The sequence below is a fragment of the Procambarus clarkii genome, chromosome 28 (genome assembly GCF_040958095.1).
Source record: "Procambarus clarkii isolate CNS0578487 chromosome 28, FALCON_Pclarkii_2.0, whole genome shotgun sequence".
Classification (NCBI taxonomy): Eukaryota; Metazoa; Arthropoda; class Malacostraca; order Decapoda; family Cambaridae; genus Procambarus; species Procambarus clarkii.
This window is the reverse complement of record NC_091177.1, coordinates 6408026-6429876: the sequence shown is the minus strand read 5'-3', so window position 1 is coordinate 6429876 and position 21851 is coordinate 6408026. Positions and strand designations below refer to the sequence as shown.

The 21851-nt window shown below is 43.8% G+C and overlaps 1 protein-coding gene across 2 annotated transcripts in view; it reads left to right on the top strand.

Moving 5' to 3' along the window:
* LOC123755051 (carbohydrate sulfotransferase 10) overlaps positions 1 to 21851 on the top strand; it is a 43182-nt gene that overhangs the window by 4919 nt on the left and 16412 nt on the right. For both annotated transcript variants that reach the window (XM_045737511.2, XM_045737510.2), the window contains exons 2-4: positions 6484 to 6718; positions 9674 to 9793; positions 12037 to 12180. In XM_045737511.2, coding sequence (XP_045593467.2) covers positions 6527 to 6718; positions 9674 to 9793; positions 12037 to 12180 — 456 coding nt within the window. In that variant the 5' untranslated portion in view covers positions 6484 to 6526. The remainder of the gene's footprint in view (positions 1 to 6483; positions 6719 to 9673; positions 9794 to 12036; positions 12181 to 21851) is intronic.

Here is a 21851-nt window from a genome sequence, read left to right as displayed (position 1 = left end):
GCACACACACACACATATATATGTCGTACCTAATAGCCAGAACGCACTTCTCAGCCAACTATGCATGGCCCAATTTGCCTAATAAGCCAAGTTTTCATGAATTAATGTTTTTTCGACTACCTAACCTACCTAACCTAACCTAACCTAACTTTTTCTGCTACCTAACCTAACCTAACCGATAGAGATAAGTTAGGTTAGGTTAGGTAGGGTTGGTTAGGTTCGGTCATATATCTACGTTAAGTTTAACTCTAATAAAAAAAATTGACCTCATACATAATGAAATGGGTAGCTTTATCATTTCATAAGAAAAAAATTAGAAAAAATATATTAATTCAGGAAAACTTGGCTTATTAGGCAAATCGGGCCTTGCATAGTAGGCTGAGAAGTGCGTTCTGGCTATTAGGTACAACATATATATATATATATATATATATATATATATATATATATATATATATATATATATATATATATTCATATATATAATACATCCATTCTCTGTGGGAGAACAGCACGAATTATCGCATTAGTGAGTGTATTCACCCATTTAGGTGTCCCGTGGGGAGAAAAGGGAGAGTATAGCAGGAACTTCTAATAGTCATTTTGACCCAACACATTTACCTATTTCCTGTACGCTTCCTGAGTCATATAAAACAAATATTTGAGTTTCACATTGACAACGATTTCGTGTAGATAAAATTACTCTTATCTATAACATAAAGAGTTTTAAGCAGGAAAATAGCACTGACCTTGAGTGAACACTAGGGGGGCCTGACGGCTGAGTGGACAGCGCTCGGTATTCGTAGTCCTAAGATTCCGGGTTCCATCCCCGGCGGAGGCGGAAACAAATGAGCAAAGTTTCTTTCACCCTGATGTTCACCCTGTTCACCTAGCAGTAAATAGGTACCTGTGAGTTAGACAGCTGCTATGAGTTGCTTCCTGGGGGTGTGTAACAGTCCTCGACCGTCCCCGCGGTCCTGGTCGAGGACCGGGCCGCGGGGACGCTAAGCCCCGAGATTATCTCAAGATAACCTCAAGATAGATCCTCGACAAGAGCAGTAACTTAGTATGAGTTGTGACAGAAGAAGTAGTAGTAACACTATTAGTAGCAGTAATTCGTGAGGAAATATAGAAGTGGTGGTATCAATAGTGATAGTTACCATAGCAGTATCTACACTGGTATCATCACAACCACCATCTTCAATAAAGAGGGGTTACAGATTCTCCCAGATTCAGCGCCGTGGAGAAGGGGGACCTGCTGCATGGGTAACAGCTTCTCCCCTGAATCAACCTACCCTGGCTTTGCGCCCTGGTGAGGCCACTCCAGACCGACAACCAGAGCGCAACTCCATAGCCTCCTGAGACTGCTGGATGCCTACTACTACTTATCTTATATATTTTGTCCTTATCTTCCCTGGATCAACGTCCCATCGGCCCGGTCTCTGGCCAGGCAGCCTGACTTGTGGTCTGGTCAACCAGGCTCTTACGTGGAAAACAAATTCGAATCGGATGTTTCTCGCAACAAATCTACTGGGAAGTGTTGTGGTGGAGACAGATTCCATATCCAGTTTCAAATTTAGGTATGACAGAACCCTATCGGTTCAGGACCCAGCAAACTAGTTGACAGACAGTCAAGAGGTGGGAGCAAAGAGCTGAAGCTCAACCCCCGTCAGAGAGTACACACTCTCCCGTCAGATATACACCTGATCACAAACAAAAATAAGGAACGCATCTCTGAGCATCGGGACATAAAAATCTGAAAATTTAACTTTTGGAGAGTTATAATAATAATAATAATAATAATTTTTATTTAGGCAAAGGTACATACATAAAGAGATTTTACAAAGTTTGTTGGCTTTATAGATAAGAGCTAGTACATACAATGCCTAAAGCCACTATTACGCAAAGCGTTTCGGGCAGGACATTTATTATCTTTCCTTCCCGCGAAGAACATAAAATATGGAGAAGATGAGAGCAAGGAACATTGATTTAACTAAGAATTCTTGATTTTTGATTCACCGTTGCCCAAAACACTGTGCGTATTTAACCTCTGTTTAAATGTAAGCATTGTGTGTACTGGCTCTATCTAGAAATCCGACAATATGTTTGTAACTCATCTTGAATGCATGTACTTTTACCCCGAATAAACATTTGATTTGACTGTGCCACTACTGAACTGCTCCGAGCCCTGTACTTACCTAATTGCGCTTGTGGGGGTTGAGCTTTGGCTCTTTGGTCCCGCCTCTCAACTGTCAATCAACTGGTGTACAGATTCCTGAGCCTACTGGGCTCTATCATATCTACATTTGAAACTGTGTATGGAGTCAGCCTCCACCACATCACTGCCTAAAGCATTCCATTTATTAACTACTCTGACACTGAAAAAAAAATTCTAACGTCTCTGTGGCTCATCTGGGTACTAAGTTTCCACCTGTGTCCCCTTGTTCGTGTCCCACCCGTGCTGAAGAGTTTGTCTTTGTCCACCCTATCACCCTGTGGCAGAGCGAAAATGTTATTTGTTGTAGTATTAGATTCAACTACTAGGAACAAACTGTTCCAAGTAGCACGGGCTATGGTGAGCCCGTAACTCGTAAGAGCGAAGATGATGAAGTTTTAGATTTAGTTACTCAGAACGAAATGTCCACGTAGCACGGGCTATGGTGAGCCCGTAAAGAGCGAAGAGGAGCATAGTGTTGAGAGAGAAGATAATAGAGCAGCATCACCTGCCAGATGTTATATCACCCAAGATAAGATATTTATCGTAAACAGACCATTACCGTGTGATATACCATAAAAAATATAACTATAAATATACTGTGAGAGAGGAGAGGGAACCAAGCTCTCGGATTAGTCAGCCTGACTATGCAACCATGACGCCTGGAGCTGAGTAACCATGACGCCTGGGGCTGAGTAACCATGACGCCTGGTGGTGAGTAACCATGACGTCTGGGGCTGAGTAACCATGACGCCTGGGGGTGAGTAACCATGACGCCTGGGGCTGAGTAACCATGACGCCTGGGGCTGAGTAACCATGACGCCTGGGGGTGAGTAACCATGACGCCTGGGGCTGAGTAACCATGACGCCTGGGGCTGAGTAACCATGACGCCTGGGGCTGAGTAACCATGACGCCTGGGGCTGAGTAACCATGACGCCTGGGGGTGAGTAACCATGACGGCTGGTGGTGAGTAACCATGACGCCTGGTGCTGAGTAACCATGACGCCTGGTGGTGAGTAACCATGACGCCTGGTGGTGAGTAACCATGACGCCTGGGGCTGAGTAACCATGACGCCTGGTGGTGAGTAACCATGACGTCTGGGGCTGAGTAACCATGACACCTGGGCCTGAGTAACCATGACGCCTGGAGCTGAGTAACCATGACACCTGGGGCTGAGTAACCATGACGCCTGGAGCTGAGTAACCCTGACGCCTTTGACCTGAGTAACCATGACGCCTGGAGCTGAGTAACCATGACGCCTGAGGGTGAGTAACCATGACGCCTTTGAGCTGAGTAACCATGACGCCTTTGAGCTGAGTAACCATGACGCCTGGTGGTGAGTAACCATGACGCCTGGGGCTGAGTAACCATGACACCTTTGAGCTGAGTAAACATGACGCCTGGAGCTGAGTAACCATGGCGCCTGGAGCTGAGTAACCATGACGCCTGGGGCTGAGTAACCATGACGCCTGGGACTGAGTAACCATGACACCTTTGAGCTGAGTAACCATGACGCCTGGAGCTGAGTAACCATGACGCCTAGGGCTGAGTAACCATGACGCCTGGGGGTGAGTAACCATGACGCCTGTGACTAAGTATGACTCACGTCAACAAAGGGTCGCTTGTCCAGTCTTTACACTACACAACACGCGGCGTGGGACAGAGAAAGACGCCATTTTGGATGGTTGGGTATGGTAAACTGCCCAAGTAATAATCTAAGCTCCCTGAGTAATAACCTAAACTCCCTGAGTAATAACCCAAGCCTTTTGAGTAAGAGGGTAAGCTCTGAGTAATAAGCTAAACTTTCTCAGTAATAAGACAAGCTTCCTGACTAATAAGCCAAATTTTCTGACTCAGCAAACACTCAGAAAACTTGGTGTATTAGGGAATATTGAGCACACTTGCGTACACACTTCCCTGGGGTCCCCCAGGATGGTGACCTCCGTTCCTGTGTCCACAGTCTAGAGCTGAGAGAGAACATGCGACATTTTGTCCAGTAACTAGAATGTTTCCAGTGGGGCCGCTGTAACGAGAAGAGCTACAGGGGTGGTGCAGGAGTTTGGGGCTGCTGTAACGAGAAGAGCTACAGGGATGTGCAGAAGTTTCTGATCTGCATTTCTGTAGGGTGTGTCGTCTGCTGTCGACAGAAAAACAGGGCCGTGCCACCCACAGCAAGAGGACAAGAGGGCCGTGCCACCCACAGCAAGAGGGCCGAGCCACCCACAGCAAGAGGACAAGAGGGCGGTGCCACCCACAGAAATAGGACAACAGGATGGGACTCAGCACAAAGCACTGGTGAATATGGCAGGAAAGTAAGGACTCGACGTAAACAAGAGCTTCCTCTGACAGCGGGGACAAAATGTACGGAGGACCGGCTTTGTGTGGGGAAGGGGGGCCAGGGGGCCTGGAGAGGGGGGATTTACGAAAGAGAGAGGGGGGAGGGGGGTTATTGATGGGAGGGGTGGAGGTGATGGGTGATTACGGAGGGAGGGGGTTGTTAGGGAGGTGGAGGGATTGAAGTGGGGGATTATGGAGAGGGAAGAGGGAGAAGACGGATTTAGGAAGGGGGGTATAAATCCTTCAAGAGAGGTATAAATCCTCCTGCCCTTATCACAACACCTTTACACTGTTGTGTCTCGCTCCTCGGTGGGGTTAAGAAGATGATTTAGTTTAAAAGTGGGAAGAAAAAATATATATACACACAAATCTGAAGCACTGGTGAACATAAAGTACTCAATGAAATCACAATAACGGGATATATTTATGAGAAAATCTTTGGAGCAGGGCGGTGGGATCGAACCTGAGTACTTGGGTCACCCCTCCCAGAAACGTAAGCATTACCCGCTGGACCACGATATGATTAAAAGCAATACCACCTTGAGTCCGGCCAAACTCCACAAGACATTTGAAGGTACCGAGTTAATACCCAATTCAGAAATAAATTGGATTACCAGTGTGCCTGGCATGGCCCAAGGCCCGAGCTGCTAACTCCAATGATTTTGTTACAGATGAAGAATTTTGTTTCAGGTACCGTTTGTGTGTCCATTTATCTGTAAGTTGGGGAGTCAGTGTTTGTGAGTGTGAGTCTATGAATTGGTGAGTCAGTGTCTTAGATTTGGCGAGTCAGTATCCGTGAGTGTACGAGTTATTATGTACTTGAGCACGTCAGTCTGAGACCGTGCGACTGCAAGTCTGGCCTTGTAAGCAAATGTTGGTTACTGAAAACACATTTTGAGATGCTGATCAGGCTTAATTTTCAGGCCTCAGCTGCTTGGAAAGTTATAATTAATACCGACAGGGCATTAGCGAAACATTCTCAACCTTAAACAAACGTCGGTGCGGGGCTCCATATTGTGTAGGAACTAACGCCTCAGTGCAGTGTGCCCTAGATTCTTGGGCACAGCATTGGGGCGGTGCCCCTTCCCCCCACAGAAGCAAGACAGCAGGGCGGTGTCTAGGGCCTATATAAACAGTGCCCTCGCACACAGCTGCAGCGCACGTGACCCCCAGTCAAAGAGCAACAATGTTAGTTTTCCACAAGCCATCCTTTAACTTCTTCCCATCTTCCCGATTAAGTTGTTTTCAAAACAGTAGCGTTTTATCTCTTGTGTTTGGTGTTGGCCTTGACCTATAGCGTGCTCCGGGGCTGACGGAGGGTCGGCGTTTCCTCTCACTTTGTCATGGATCCCGTGATTTGGAAATCCGAGAACTGGTTGACGCAGTTGTTGTTCGCACCATCGTTAATAGATAAAGCCACGTGCTCTGAAGAATAGTGTGGCCAGTATTTCCTGTTTGTGTGTAATTACCTAAGTGTAGTTACAGGATGAGAGCTACGCTCGTGGTGTCCCGTCTTCCCAATACTCTTTGTCATATAACGCTTTCAAACTACAAAGTGTTAGTTTGTAGTTAGTGTGTGTGTGTGTGTGTGTGTGTGTGTGTGTGTGTGTGTGTGTGTGTGTGTGTGTGTGTGTGTGTGTGTGTGTGTGTGTGTGTGTGTGTGTGTGTGTGTGTTCTACCTTGAATAACTACCGATATATATATAATTAGCAGTAGTTCCTGGCGGCTGCTTGAAGGCGACGAGCAGTAGAAACGAGTAACCAAGAGTAATGTTGGATTTAAGTAAGAATACACAAGTCTGATACTGCATGTATAAAAATATACATAAGTAAGACGTCCCGCGTGTAAAAGTATTCATAAGCTCAACATATGCATTAAAACGTAGATACCCTCACACTAAAACTATTTTTCCTTGTGTACCTTTCCCAGAGACGGACGCAGACCTGGAGAGCGCAGACCTGGAGAGTGTGTGATGGGGTCAGGTGTGTACCCTGGTGGTGTGCGCCCTGGTGGTGTATGTCCTGGTGTATGTCTACAGATGAGGCTGCCCTGGAGCTGGGGTGCCTCGCCCCTCAGGAGGACCGTCTCACTCACTCTCCTCTCAACCCTGCTACTCGCCAACCTTTTCTTCTACCTCGCCAGACCCTTCAGCATACGACCTGACGTAGGTGTTTGGACTTCGTTCTGATGCTCCCCCCCTCTCTCTCTCTCTCTCTCTCTCTCTCTCTCCTCCTCTCTCTCTCTCTCTCTCTCTCTCTCTCTCTCTCTCTCTCTCTCTCTCTGTTTCTTACTCAAATTCAAACAATTTAAACTTGGCAGTTATTTATTAAATTGTTGTTAATTTGGAAATATCATTTATTGATTCATGATTTACTACTATTGGTGGTCACTTTACTAATTATTAATAATAATGGTCACTTTACTAATTACTAATAGTGGTGGTCACTTTACTAATTACTGAATAGTGGTGGTCACTTTACTAATTACTAATAGTGGTGGTCACTTTACTAGTCCCGTTAATTGTAAACATTCACGGGTTACGGTCAAGTTTAGTTCTAAACTGTTTAAGTAATACAATTGAAACTTTATTAAACAGACTTTTCATTCCTTGTTTTGATAACAAATAATGTGATGTTGAAATTTTCTTTTTGCACAATTTCTATGAATCAAATATTTTTCCAATCAAAGTATTTTACAGGATTTTCAGGAAATTTATAAATACTAAATTCACACTCATTGTTAAAATTACGTAAAATTTTCTAATTTTGGTACTGTAAGCTATCATATTAGAAAGGAACTTATAAATTTAAAGTCTTCTAAATTCTTAAATAGCTCTGTTTTGTGCTGACCAACAATTAACATTCATCTACAATTAGTACAGAAAAATGGACAGAGCATTATTGGTGGATCACACTGAAAACAAAAATATATATATACTATATTACTTATACCCGTCTTCATAATCTCGTTAATGTCAAGACTTAGGCAGGCATTCCTCTAATCAGTCAATATTTATGCCTGAACACCTCATTATGTATTAAGTCTTCTGGACATCATCCCCTAAAAGTGAATCTAATCAATATCACTGAGATGTGTTCTCAAAATTATCTCTCACCTAAAATCCCCATTATAAAGAAATGCAACTTAGGTCAACTTAAAACACTGCCTCAGAAACATGAGATATGTTATTTGGAAGACACTTCGTGAATGTTTTAAACAACAAGTGTCAAGAAGAATGTTGAGCATAATTTTGTAGATTCTCTTGTGAGGATATGCAAATGATCTTTCTGGGAATGATTGTGTGTTGCCGGTACTGGAAACTAGCTTCATGAAAACTAAACTTATTGAAGAGAGTGCTGACCAATAATCATACTATTGGGACCTACTGACACAGGGAGATCGTTGACTCGTCTATCTCAGATCTGGTAGGCGCCTTTTAAATAACTGTTCGAATTCTAATGTTCGATACGTGGGGAATACCTCACGATGCCTTAACCACCGTATCTGTGAACATGTGGGTACCTCTTGCCGTACAAGTTTGCCCCATTAGGCAAACCTGCTGTTAGAGATCCCACTGGAGCTGATAGCCACCCCTCTCACTCACTACACTCACATCCAAATGCTATCGACTGTAGTCGATAGCATTTGAAAGTCGGTGCATTTCGAAGATATCAATTCATAACATTTGGAAGATCTCAACGTCATGTAATCTATTCAAATGAGACCCAGAGTTGAACAACTCAGAATTCTCGACGAAGTTGTGCACTCACTAATTCTTGTCTTCTCGAAGTGTGTTGTCAGGTCTTTTCTACGTGTTATTTTTCTACTTTAGATATATTTTCGGTTTTTAACTTCTTTGTGGCTGTTTAGGTTTTACTGTCTTAGTCTTTTAGTTGATATTGTATTTCATAAATCTGTGAACTTCTTATTGATGATCTTTAGCTAATTTTTGCTGGGTAGTTGTGTTCCCTCTTTTAACACTGATACATTAAATTCAACGAAACGTTTGTCTTCATAAATAAATTGAAGAAAGTGTATGTCTTTTCTCTAATAGTAATGACCTCATATAATTAAAATTTTCAATAGGAAAATCTAATTTCTGATATACACATACATAGCTATTCTTGTAAACGATCTCCTGCTCCTTAGAGGAAGAAAATGATAACAATTTACTATAGCAATTTTCAAAGCTTCACGAAGAAATCCATTTGAGATATCTTACTTTGTTGAGTTAACTGTTGAGTTTGTTTATTTCAATGTTTAACCATCGAGGGGCTACACATATGGAATGCTCTTAGGTAAAGACCTAAAGTCAATACTTTTTATTCCAATGGTTACTAAAATAATGGAGCCAGATTCCTGTGTGGGTCTGTAAACTGTGAGTCTGAGTCTGTAATCTTGCCTGTAAACTGTGTACCTGACTGAGGTGTTATTTGTTATCTGACTCCCATTCAACTTTAAATTGGATACTTGGGACTGCACCAGAGAATTCAAACCATCAGAGAAATAAGAGGGAGATCCCCCAACAGTCTTTCTACCATGTGTCATCAATGTATCTGTATCCTCATGTGTCCTCAATGTCTCAATGTAACCTCATGCGTCCTCAATGTATCTGTATCCTCATGGGTCCTCAATGTATCTGTATTCCTATGTGTGTCCTCAATGTATCTGTATCTTCATGTGTCGCTAATGTCTCTGTATCCTCATGTGTCCTCAATGTCTCTGTATCCTCATTGTATCTGTATCCGGTTATGTTGCCCAACGCTCAGGAGTGTTCCGCCGGAGAACCGAAATATCCAGTTTATATTTATTGTATTTTTTCTAAATAATGGTCAAAATAATGATATTTTCATCGTAATTTAGAAAAGAATAAATAATGTTTGTTTAGCAAACATTATTTATTCTTTTCAACTTTCCTTTCATTATATGTTGTTATAGAAACATTTTCACACACACACACATACACACACACACACACACACACACACACACACACACACACACACACACACACACACACACACACACACACACTCACACACACCTGCATTAACACAACTAGATCTCACGTTATAAATTGTCAAAATATTCAGGAGTCATGTGTGTGTCCTGCCCTCAGGTGCTGTCATCAGTCAACACATCAGGAAGTGCGGGGAGGTCCTGTAGGACGCCACACGAGGCCACGGAGGTGGAGGCCACAGGCAACATCAGCCTTGCATTGAACCTCACGGAGAATGAGGTATAATTATTTTTCCGCCTCATATTTCTCCTCGTGTGAATGTATATTTGAAAATAAAAAATGAATATTCCAAATTTTGTAAACAGTCACTCTCGAGCTGAGCAAATATATACACTCAAACACACAAATACACTCAAACACACACAAATACACTCAAACACACACAAATACACACAAATACACTCAAACACACACAAATACATACAAATACACTCAAACATACACAGAAGGCAAAACGTCTTAGTAGAGGAGATTGCAGACTGGAGATAATAATATAATTCATAATAATGCATTATGTCAGGGGGGGGGGACAGGAAGCCAGTGTGTATTCATATACGTTAGGCTTATATCAAAGTTCCCCACACACCCCACAAGGTCGAATTACTGACCCCGCCCAGGATTCAACCCCATAACAAGCTGACTAACTCCTGGGTGTCTATTTACTGCTAGGTGAACAGGGCCCATTAGGTGATAGGAAATGTACCCAACCACATCTGTCCCGCCCAAGATTCGAACCAGCAATTTTCGATTGTAGGTCGAGGGCGAACCCGATTGTACTACCGGGACCCTATAATAATGAGTGGAACACCTTAGGAGCCAGTACTAGGCCCCCATCCTTGTCCTAATATGCATGAACGATACAACAGAGGAAGCAAGCGCATTTTTATTAATATTTGCTGACGATGCTAAGATAACAAGACGAATTGAAACCGACAAGACGAGCTGTACTGCAAAACACTGCAAGATGAACCAACCCGTCCTCGACTGAAGTCCATTACATCCAGCGGTCGACCCCACAGACGCATTCATAAATTTTAATATGCTGTTCATTCAAAACGGGAATTTTCTCAAGTATAAATTATTATTATAATATTTTAGCATATTGTGCATATATAGGTATAGGTTAGGTTAGGTTAGGTGTTTAGGTTCTGTTGGCGGTTATTTGTATTTGTAGTACGTGGGTGAAGCATTTACAGCGTTGTGATTCGAACAAAATTCGTCAGTGAAGCACTTGTTCCGGATATGTTCGAACGTCAGCAGTTGTGAGTCGTGTGTAAACCGCTTTTCATTCATAAACAGGGGGTTTGGCGGGTGCATGGAATCACTTTTGGATCTTTGTTTGGAGGACGGGCTGGATGAACTATAGACAACCTCGAGACATAGCCTGAAAAATGACTACTAGACTTTAACCATGTCAAATACAAGGGCGTATGGGGATAGTAATCAGAACAAGAAAGCCACTAAATACAGTACAGGATGAAGGGAAGGCAACTTTAAACTTCTGAAAAGGAGAAAGACTTTGGAGCAGACATAACGAGGCAGTCACCATTCTGGCAACTGTCCGGATATTCTTCAGAAACTTGGACAAAGAACCCTTCCGAGCGCTGTATACATTCTTTAAGCGACCCATAATTTATCTGCTGGGAATTAACACAGTAGATATAGAGGAAATATTTAAAGATAGGAACAGTAAAACGAGGAGACATAATTGGAAACTGGAAACAGAGAAATCACAGAGATGCCGGAACTTTTTTTAGTCTAAAATTCTTCAATGAGTGAAATGGACTTGATGAGGAAATGTCGCAACCAATATGGTACACAGTTTTAAATGTAAATATTATTATAAAATTAGTGAAAAAGAGTCACTGTATTGCACTACTAATGGTCGTAAGTCCTTCGACCAACACAGTCAAAAGATTTGCAAGCATTAGGGTCGAGTAGATCCTCGACCCTGATGCTTGCACAATTAGGTGAGTACATAGCACACTCATTGTCAGCTGATGAAGCAAAAAATTACGAGCAGGATAAATACGATAAAAGGCTGTGAGAATTTACAGGATGACAGGAATACGATGACAGAACTGTCCAGCAAGTGGCTGATAGATTTAAACTCAAGCAAGTGCAAAGTAATGAAACTGGATACGGTATTGGAGTGAAACTTCCCTGTAATCTCACATAGGAAAAGATTTTGAGGTTTACATCTCACCGAACTTGTCACAGCCCACAACTGAAGAATATCATCAGCTGCATATACAAGATTGGCCAGCGAACAGAAAGTTGAGTGATTACAAGTTGGAAGGCGGGACCCAGGAGGTTAAACTCAACCCCGCGCAGTACAACTCACGCATGCATATACAACACTACTCAATACGAACGTTTCTTCAATTTATAGATTAAAATAAATTAAATCACTCTGTCAAAACGATGACTTAATCAGCATTTACACCTGTCTTCCTTCTCAGGCATCCGGAAACACCTCAGGGAGTGTCGAGAGGGCGTGGAGGTCCCCGGATGAGGTCACGGAGGTGGAGGTCACGGAGGTGGAGGTCACGAGGGTTGAGGTCACTGCCAACAACACTCTTCCACCAAGTCTCATGGAAACTGAGGTACAGCCTTCCACTCCCCCATCAACCCCCCAACCCTCCTTTATTGCTATTCTTATACTCTCTCTCTCTCTCTCTCTCTCTCTCTCTCTCTCTCTCTCTCTCTCTCTCTCTCTCTCTCTCTCTCTAATTTTTCATAAATCTTAGACAAGAGATGATACTCTACGGATATAAATGACGTTCTCAGTGACACTGGGAGCTAAGAACTCTCACCCAACAGCTGTTCATCTGAAGCCTGGCCCCAGAAACTCATCTATTTATTGCGCTTATTATTGCTAGTAAACAATTACAAAATAATATTCAGAGTAACCAGCAATTTGATGCAATTTCTTACTAATAAACGTAGAAAACGATTAAATGTGCCAGAAACACTGAAAGAAACAGAGAATGGAATTATTATTATTATTATTATTTATTAGTTATTATTTATTTATCATTATTATTATTATTGCTGTTTTTTATTGTTATTAACACTGGTACACTGATTATTATTATTGCTGTATTTGATTTTTTTTGTTTTGTTTTCTTAAACATTAATCGTTATTACGTACAATTATGCATTATACCAGTGGGTTGAGGTCGAGAGGAGAGCCTCGTGAGCTGAAACTCAACCCTTACATGAACAACTATTTGAGTGAGCATGCCCTCGCGCGCGCGCACGCACGCACACACGCACACGCACACACACACACACACACACACACACACACACACACACACACACACACACACACACACACACACACACACGCACACACGCACACGCACACACAGTTGATTGTACTGTCAATCAAGTACACCACTAGATCGACAGCCGAGAGGCGGAACCAAAGACCCGAAGCTCAACCCCGTACACAAACACACCCACTCAAGAAAAGGGGACAGGATGGAGGAGCCACTTCACGAACCAGCGTCGCAAACAAGCATCCCTTACAAAGTGCTTTAAAAGAAAAGTAAGGGAGAGATTAGAAGAACATTAAGAAAAGATTACGTTCATAAGCAAGCTTAACCACGATCTCAGGAAAGAAAAACCCTTGCCTCACGAGCCTACGTAAGTCTCTATAACAATCCTAAGGCACTAACACAGAACGGCAAGGATGGTCAGACTGCATATTTTCTTGGGAGGGACTCCGAAATCCTGTTGACATAGTTTCGCATAAACGACTACTTTATAGACTCGAGAAGCATGCAGGAGTAACAGAACAAAACTTGAAATGGGTAAGAGAATACCTAACAGACAGAAGACAGAGGACTGGTGAGACAGATGATGGTTTATAAAATATAATAAAAACTAGATATAAGCCCCCATAATCTGTTTGAATAATAACCACTGGATTTCAACACCATCAAGTGTAGAGTGATGAAAACAAAGGACAGTAGAGGAACAGGACAGATGGTCCACAATGAAGGGTAAACCAGCTTTCTGAAACAACTAGAGAAAAAAGACCTTGATAAAGGTCCAGGACGGTCCGAAACCTCGTCACTTTCTTCCTTTTCAGACGTGTGAGTTGGGTGTCTCATTTTTCAGCCCGTTATTGTGACTTGGTGTTTGTGGTAAGACCTATGAATAGACATTGCGCAATGTCTTATTACCCTGGAGACATTATAAAGGAAAAAGTCACCAACATATACTTTAAAGTGATGTGAAAATTATAACAGCCTTCAGAAATCTCATTATGAAGACATTCAGAACACTGAGATCCACCAACGTGAGACCAGTCCTAAGGTTTGCAGCCCCGTCCACAAGCCCCAACCCCAAAAAACAAAACAAGGAAACATAAATGATACAGAGGTTCGCAAAGAGAATCACCCCAAAACGAATGATGTTGGGATTAATAGAAAGACAGAGAGATGTGCTTAACGTCACTAAAAAAGAGGACAGAGAGCAAACATGATAGAGACACACAATACTTTGGAGGATAGACAATGTGGAAAGAGTAAAGTATACAATTAATACCAATGAAACATTAGGGCATTGGATGAAAGCTTGACACAGATGAGTCAATAAGATGTGACCAAGCAAGTGTTTAGAGTAAGAGCAGTGGGAAGACTGAATGAACTAAACCACCAGGTTGTAGACGCACCTGTTGCAACAGCTAGACTGAAACTTGCATCATGAAGAGATTGCCTCAGGTCATCTTGGAGGCTTGCATGCATTGGAGCCCTGTTCCCCCCCCCCACCTCCCCACCTCCCTATCACTTCAAACACCCTCCTGTTCCCTCCCCTCCCTCTCTGTTCCCTCATCCTATCCCCCCCTCCTCTACAGCGCCCCCTCCCACAAGCCATATACTTATAAACATTCCAGTACACTGGAACCTAATACATGCAACCAAGCATCGGAAGGTGCACACGAACGCATACATGGGTGCTTGCAATCACGTGTGTGAATTTACACATGTAAAATTACAGCCTTAAGAGCAGTCGAGCGCACTCTCCCTATCACGCACACGCACACAGGTCCTCACGGCCGAACGGACAGCGCTCGGGAGTCATAGTTCTAAGGCACTAGATTCAATTCCCTGACCGAGGTAAAAACAAATGGGCAGAGTTTCTCTCAACTGACGCACCACTTCACCAAGCAGTAAATAGATACTTGGGAGTTAAACAGCTGCTACGGGCTGCGTCCTGTGAATGTGTGTTTGTGACATATATATATATATATATATATATATATATATATATATATATATATATATATATATTGTGACGGTAACGCGTTGGTGTTCGGCTGTTTAAGGCTAGGGGTATGGCCTCGTCACATAGTTATAAAAAAAAATAGAAAAACTGGAACTTCGTCTGTGGTAAGGTAAGGAGAAGACACACAAAACACAAGTAAACTTTAACAATGAAATTTTAATTACGTTAAATAAATCAAACATGAAAATAATGCACAAACAAATTCTTATAATAAAATCAATGAATCAAAATAATAAGAATTCTTAAATGACAAAATGAAAAGTTACGTTAAGGCAAAATAACAAGAAGTGCAATACAACAGTAAGTGGGAGGTGCTGGAATATTGGCTTAAAGCCACCACCTCTCTCAGTACACTCTAGAGTCTAGCTGGGAGGTGTGCTGGCTACGAAAGCACGGAACATTCTGAAGACTGATGTTGGGGCGACCCCAGACATCGGGTAGTATTGGGGGGCGAGTGCAGGTGCAGCCAGACCGGCGACCAATCAGCGGAGCCGTAGCGATCAACGGGTAGTTTGGTGATTTGGGTCCGAACAGGTGGCGGGCTGCATACGTTTCTGCTCACCCTTGCAAGCCTTGCTGGTGCTGGTGTTGTTGTCGTTGTTGGACATTTCTTCCATAGTCTTTTTATATAATTGTGAAGACGTAATTTTGGAGGGAAGAGCAGGCTCAATCTCTTGAAGGAGATTATCGTCACAACTCTCCCCCGAAGCCTGCGGTTCTGGAAGAAGTACGTCGTTATTTGGTGGAGTAATGGATGGTGTCGCTTCTACTTCATAAACTCTGGAGAGGGCATCGGCTATGGTGTTGTCAGAACCCTTGATATAGCGGATCTCCAGGTTGAAGTCTTGTAAATACAGAGCCCATCGTAGAAGACGCTGGTTGGTGAATTGGGCTTGATGTAGGAAGCGGAGAGGGTTGTGGTCTGAGAAGATGGTGGTAGACCTGGCGCCTTGTAGGTACGGAGCGAAGTGTTGGAGGTTCAGGACGATGGATAGTAGCTCCTTTTCAATAGTGCTGTAGTTCCTCTGGTGTGGTTTCAGTTTGTAGCTGTAGTAGCTGACAGGTAGAACCTCCTCGCCTCGTAGTTGCATCAGGACACCACCAACGCCGGTACCACTGGCGTCGACATGAAGGACGAAAGGCTTGGTGATATCTGGAGAGGCGAGAATGGGGTTAGAACAGAGGAGGAATTTGAGTTGTTCAAAAGCAACGGTTTGCTGCATGGTCCAATTATACCGTTGCTTGGGACTGGTTAATAGAATTAGAGGTGTGGCGACTGTACTGAAATTCCTCACAAACCTACGGTAGTAAGAGGCAAGACCAAGGAAGCGCAGGAGCTGCTTCCTGGTGGTAGGCTGTGGATACTGTAGGATGGCTTGAGTGTGTGAGTCTAACGGAGCTATGCTGCCACTCCCAATAACATGACCCAGATAACGCACTTTACCTTTCGCGAAAGTGGACTTGCCCAGGTTGATGGTGAGGCCGGCTGTCAGGAGCTTGGAGAACAGACGTCGCAGCTGGAGCAGATGTTCACTCCAGGAGTTGGAGGCTACGACGATATCGTCCAGGTAGGCGTATGTGTTATCCAAGCCCTGGATGACACGGTTGACAGCTCTTTGAAAGGTGGCCGGGGCATTACATAGTCCGAAAGGAAGGCGTTCATATCTGAAAAGTCCAAAAGGAGTGATGAAGGCAGATATTTCTTTAGCGCGCTCCGTTAGACACACTTGATAGTACCCCTTAAGCAAGTCCACTTGGGACAAGTACTGGGCACTACCAATGGCATCAAGGATGTCATCTATCCTTGGCAAGGGGTAAGCATCCTTGACAGTGACAGAGTTCAGTTTTCGATAGTCAGTGCACAACCGCACCTTACCTTGGGGTTTGGGCACCAAGATACAAGGTGAGGCCCAGGGGGACTCACAAGGTGTAGCCAGTCCATGATCCAAGAGGTATTGCACCTCAGCACGCATGACTTCCTTCTTGCTCGGGCTGATTCGGTAGAAGGGTTGACGAATCGGCCGGGTGTCGGGGAGCAGTTGGATGTCGTGCTGGGTAACATTACACTCTTGGGGATCATCTCTGAACAACTCTTGATGTTCTCTGAAGATCTTGACGAGAGGTGCACTATGATTATCCTGAAAGTATTTGGGAAGATCATTAAGGATTTCGGAATTAGAAAGCGCTGACTCCTTGTCAGTGCTTTCGGGAGGAGAAGCTGGGAAGGTCTCACTGTGGATGTAGGGTTCTGTGAATGTGGAATAATTAGTCAAGACAGTGGGAGGAGTACCATTATATTGCTTCAGGAGGTTGACGTGGCACAGCTGGGTCTTCCGCCGCCTATCTGGAGTCTCTATCACATAATTATTATTATTCCTGCACTCTTTGACGCAGTAGGGTCCTGAAAATCTGTTTTGTAAAGGTGAACCTGGGATAGGGAAATAAGCAAGGACGAAGTCTCCCGGCTTGAATTTTCTTACTTTGCTGGTCTGGTCGTAATGAGTCTTCATTCTCACCTGGGCTTTCAATAGATTATCATGGGCAAAGCGGTGGACTCTCTCTAGAATGTGCTGAAGGTTTTGAAGAAACTGGGGCACATTCTGATGCTCACTGAAGGTGGCATCTCTGAGAGAGTCTTTGAAAGCCTTAAGGGGAGTACGGCACTTACGGCCGTAGAGCATCTCATAAGGAGATACTCCTAGGGACTCATTGGGGAGACTTCTGAAAATACACATTATTAGGTCAATCTGCTTATCCCAATCCTTTGAGGTTTCACTACAAAACTTTTTCAAGAGTGCTTTGATGGTCTGATGACTACGTTCAAGAGAACCCTGTGAAGCAGGATGATAGGGGCTGGACAATACCTGTTTGATGTTGAACTCCTCCAGTGTTCTTTTGAAGAGATCACTGGTGAAGTTGGTGCCACAGTCACTTTGAATCTCCCTGGGAAATCCGTATTGAGTGAAGATCTTCAGTAGATGTTTGATAACCGTAGCAGCCGTGATGTTCTTCACTGGAACTGCTATGGGAAATCTGGTGGTAGGACACAGGATGGTTAGGATGTAGGCGTTACCTGAACTGGTCCGAGGTAAAGGACCAACACAGTCTATTATGAGTCTGTGGAAAGGTTCCGCAGGCACCTGTATGGGAATCAGTGGTGCTCTGGGAATGGAGACGTTCGGTTTGCCTGCCATCTGACATGTATGACACTGGTTTACGTACTGTTTGACGTTATTTACCATACCTGGCCAGTAGTAGTCTTGACGAATCCCATGGTAAGTCTTGTTGAAGCCGTAGTGGGAGAATGATCCGTGGGCCAGGTGTAGAATAGTGGGCCGCAGGCTGGTGGGAATCACAAGTTGTTCGGTGTTGGCCCAATCGTCCTCCTCCTTCAGTTTACTGGGTCTATATCGGCGGTAGAGCAAGTCGTTCTCTAGGAAGAACCCAGGAATACTGTCGGGTTGAGTCTCAGCCTGGAAAAACAATGGTGTTAAAGTAAGATCTTCCCTCTGCAACTTACGGAACTCCAACTTGGTCAGATGCGGGGGTAGTTTCTGAGGGTCTTGAGGGACAGCGGTAGCAGTAGAGTCAGCTGGCTGTGGACGTGCGGCTTGTGCACGGGTGGTCACGAGAACCGGAGGAGAAACATCATCACTCTCTTGAACCTCTGCTGGAACATACTCAAGAATAGGGTTACTTGGCACAGAGTTACACACCTGGGGTTTGTCCATGACGATCAGGTTGGTTGGTTGCAGGTCTTCTGCCAAGTCGTTGCCTAGGAGAAGTTGCACTCCAGGCATGGGAAAAGGCTTTTCCCTGACGGCGACTTGGACTTCCCCGTTCACGTAGGGACAATCCAGGTGGACTCTGGCGAGAGGGTATGGAGTAGTAGCAGTGAGGTCAGTGATGAAGACCGTTTCCCCGGTGTAGACTATGTTGGGCACAGCCGACTTCAAGATGATCGATTGTAGAGCCGCTGTGTCCCTCAAGATCTTCAATTTGAAACGTCCCTCCGGATTTGAACCGTTGGCAGAGACAGTTCCAGTATACAGGTGGTTACTGAAAAGAGAAAGATCATTAACATCAACACCAACATTCATCACAGGCTTACCGGACTTAGGAGGAGTTGGTTTGGGTCGTTGTTGGTCAGTGGTTCCCTTGTATTGAGACTTACCACACTTGTCTATGGTATGTCCATAGAGTCTACAATACTTGCAGTACAGTTGTGAACCAGCTTGATCGGGGCTCACCTTCTCGTAACTGTACCACGACTTCTTACTGGAGGATGGTTCAGGTGTCAGCCGGTGGATGAGGCTGTAAGTGTCAGCCGACTTAGCACACTTCAGGTAGTCGGTTTCTTCTTTATCTGCTAAGTAGAGGCGGACAGGAGGCGGCACACGTCTCAAGAATTCTTCAACAAGCATCAGGTTGACGAGTTCTGTAAAAGTAGAGACATGTGCTGCTTCCAGCCATTTCATGAAATACCTCCGTTTCGTGTTAGCAAACTCGAGGAAGGTAGTGGTACTTGCCTTCAGGTGGTCACGGAATTTCCTTCTATAACTTTCAGTAGAGAGTAGGTAGGCGTCTAACACTGCTTGTTTCAGAGTGTAGTAGTCATTCTCAGACGCCAAAGTACTGAGTGTGACTGCAGCTCTACCTGTAAGATGGACTCTGAGAAGTGTGGCCCATTGGTTGACAGGCCAACTGAGTTGATTAGCAAGGGTTTCAAAGGTGGTAAAAAAAACATCAACTTCTGCTTCTACAAAGGATGGCATTAACTTACTTGCATGTGATATATTAAAACTGACGGGAAGATTGGCAGTAGCTTGCTGGCGTTGGGTGAAGTGTGAAGTTTCCAAGGAGATTTCGCGTTGACGACACTCTAGAGCCAGAGTCGCTTGTTGCTTGTCATGTTCGCGTTGTATTTCCAACTCGCGTTGTTTGGTTTCAAGCTGTACTCTTTCACGTTCACGGAGTAATGCGACCTCGCGTTCGTGTTCTTCTCTCCTCAAGGCAGCTTCGCGTTCTTGTTCGTCTCTCCTCAAGGCAGCTTCACGTTCTTGTTCGTCTCTCCTCAAAGCAGCTTCGCGTTCGTGCTCTTCCCTTCGTATGGCAGCTGCTTCTCTTTGCTGCTCACGTTCAATCTTGGCCAGCTCTAGTTTAAGTTTCATCGTAGCCAAGTCAGTTTTCTCTGCAATATAGTAAGTTTCATGAGTTTCAGAGTCTATCTTACCTTGCTCTAAATAGTAATCCAGCAACAGGTTGTGTAGGTCATTTTTGTTGGCTTGGTAGGGAACTTCTAGTTGATACTCATGTGCAAGAGTTTGTAGTTCAGTCCTCTTGGCACGACTCAAAGTCCCTATTTCACCTGCTGGATTTGCACGGAAAGTTTGGAGACGAAACATGGTGAAATTAGCAAATAAAGGTACACGAATGTTCAATAATGAAATGTCAGAAACAGGACAACGTGGCAACTGGCACCTATCCTGTGTGATCTTTAACAATTAACGTTAAGTGAAAGATATTAAATGATTAAATTAAATCAAGGGCGCAGGAAATCTTGTACCCGGTACTCATGTAAGAGAATAAGGGCAAGAAAATCCTACTAACAAATGAAACAAAGTTTCGAAAACAAATGAAACAGTTAAATGCTTCAAAAGTAAAATTGGTAGTCCAAGGATGTAGGCATACCTTGCCAAGTCTCTATAGGACATAAAGCAAGTTTTTCCCACTGAATTTAATATGATACTTACAGAATTAGCGAACTTTTGTGCTCTGAAAAAATAAGCTAATTCCCTACCGTTGTATGTATCATCATCTCTGACTGACGTGTAGGGGTGCGAGGTGTCAACTGGTGACGAGAACTGCTGCTGAGGTCCCAATTCAGCAACTAAAGTTCGAGCTAGAGGAACTATGGCCCTCTTTGTCCTCCTACAGTCAGATTGCAGAAGATTGGGTACTCTTGACCCGGGGCAGACCACAGTACCAGGGTACCAATATGATGATCTGTCAGAATGAGAAATATTCAAGGGACATAGATGGTAAATACGAGTAATAACAAGGAGGGAGAGATGACCAATTAAGAGTATGACTGCGGCCTACAGTCACCACGTAATCCAAAGTTGTCTCACCTTCACTATATGTTACTCTCGTAATGCACAATACACCGCACCTTATAAAAAATGAAATTGAATGAAAAATAGTAAAGCTACGTTAACAAAGTTAAATACGCTTACCATAAATTACCACTTGGCACCAGTACCTGAGTGAGGCTCCTAGGACAGGCCCCCATATAACTTGTGACGGTAACGCGTTGGTGTTCGGCTGTTTAAGACTAGGGGTATGGCCTCGTCACATAGTTATAAAAAAAAATAGAAAAACTGGAACTTCGTCTGTGGTAAGGTAAGGAGAAGACACACAAAACACAAGTAAAACTTTAACAATGAAATTTTAATTACGTTAATAAATCAAAACATGAATAAAATGCACAAACAAATTCTTATAATAAAATCAATGAATCAAAATAATAAGAATTCTTAAATGACAAAATGAAAAGTTACGTTAAGGCAAAATAACAAGAAGTGCAATACAACAGTAAGTGGGAGGTGCTGGAATATTGGCTTAAAGCCACCACCTCTCTCAGTACACTCTAGAGTCTAGCTGGGAGGTGTGCTGGCTACGAAAGCACGGAACATTCTGAAGACTGATGTTGGGGCGACCCCAGACATCGGGTAGTATTGGGGGGCGAGTGCAGGTGCAGCCAGACCGGCGACCAATCAGCGGAGCCGTAGCGATCAACGGGTAGTTTGGTGATTTGGGTCCGAACAGGTGGCGGGCTGCATACGTTTCTGCTCACCCTTGCAAGCCTTGCTGGTGCTGGTGTTGTTGTCGTTGTTGGACATTTCTTCCATAGTCTTTTTATATAATTGTGAAGACGTAATTTTGGAGGGAAGAGCAGGCTCAATCTCTTGAAGGA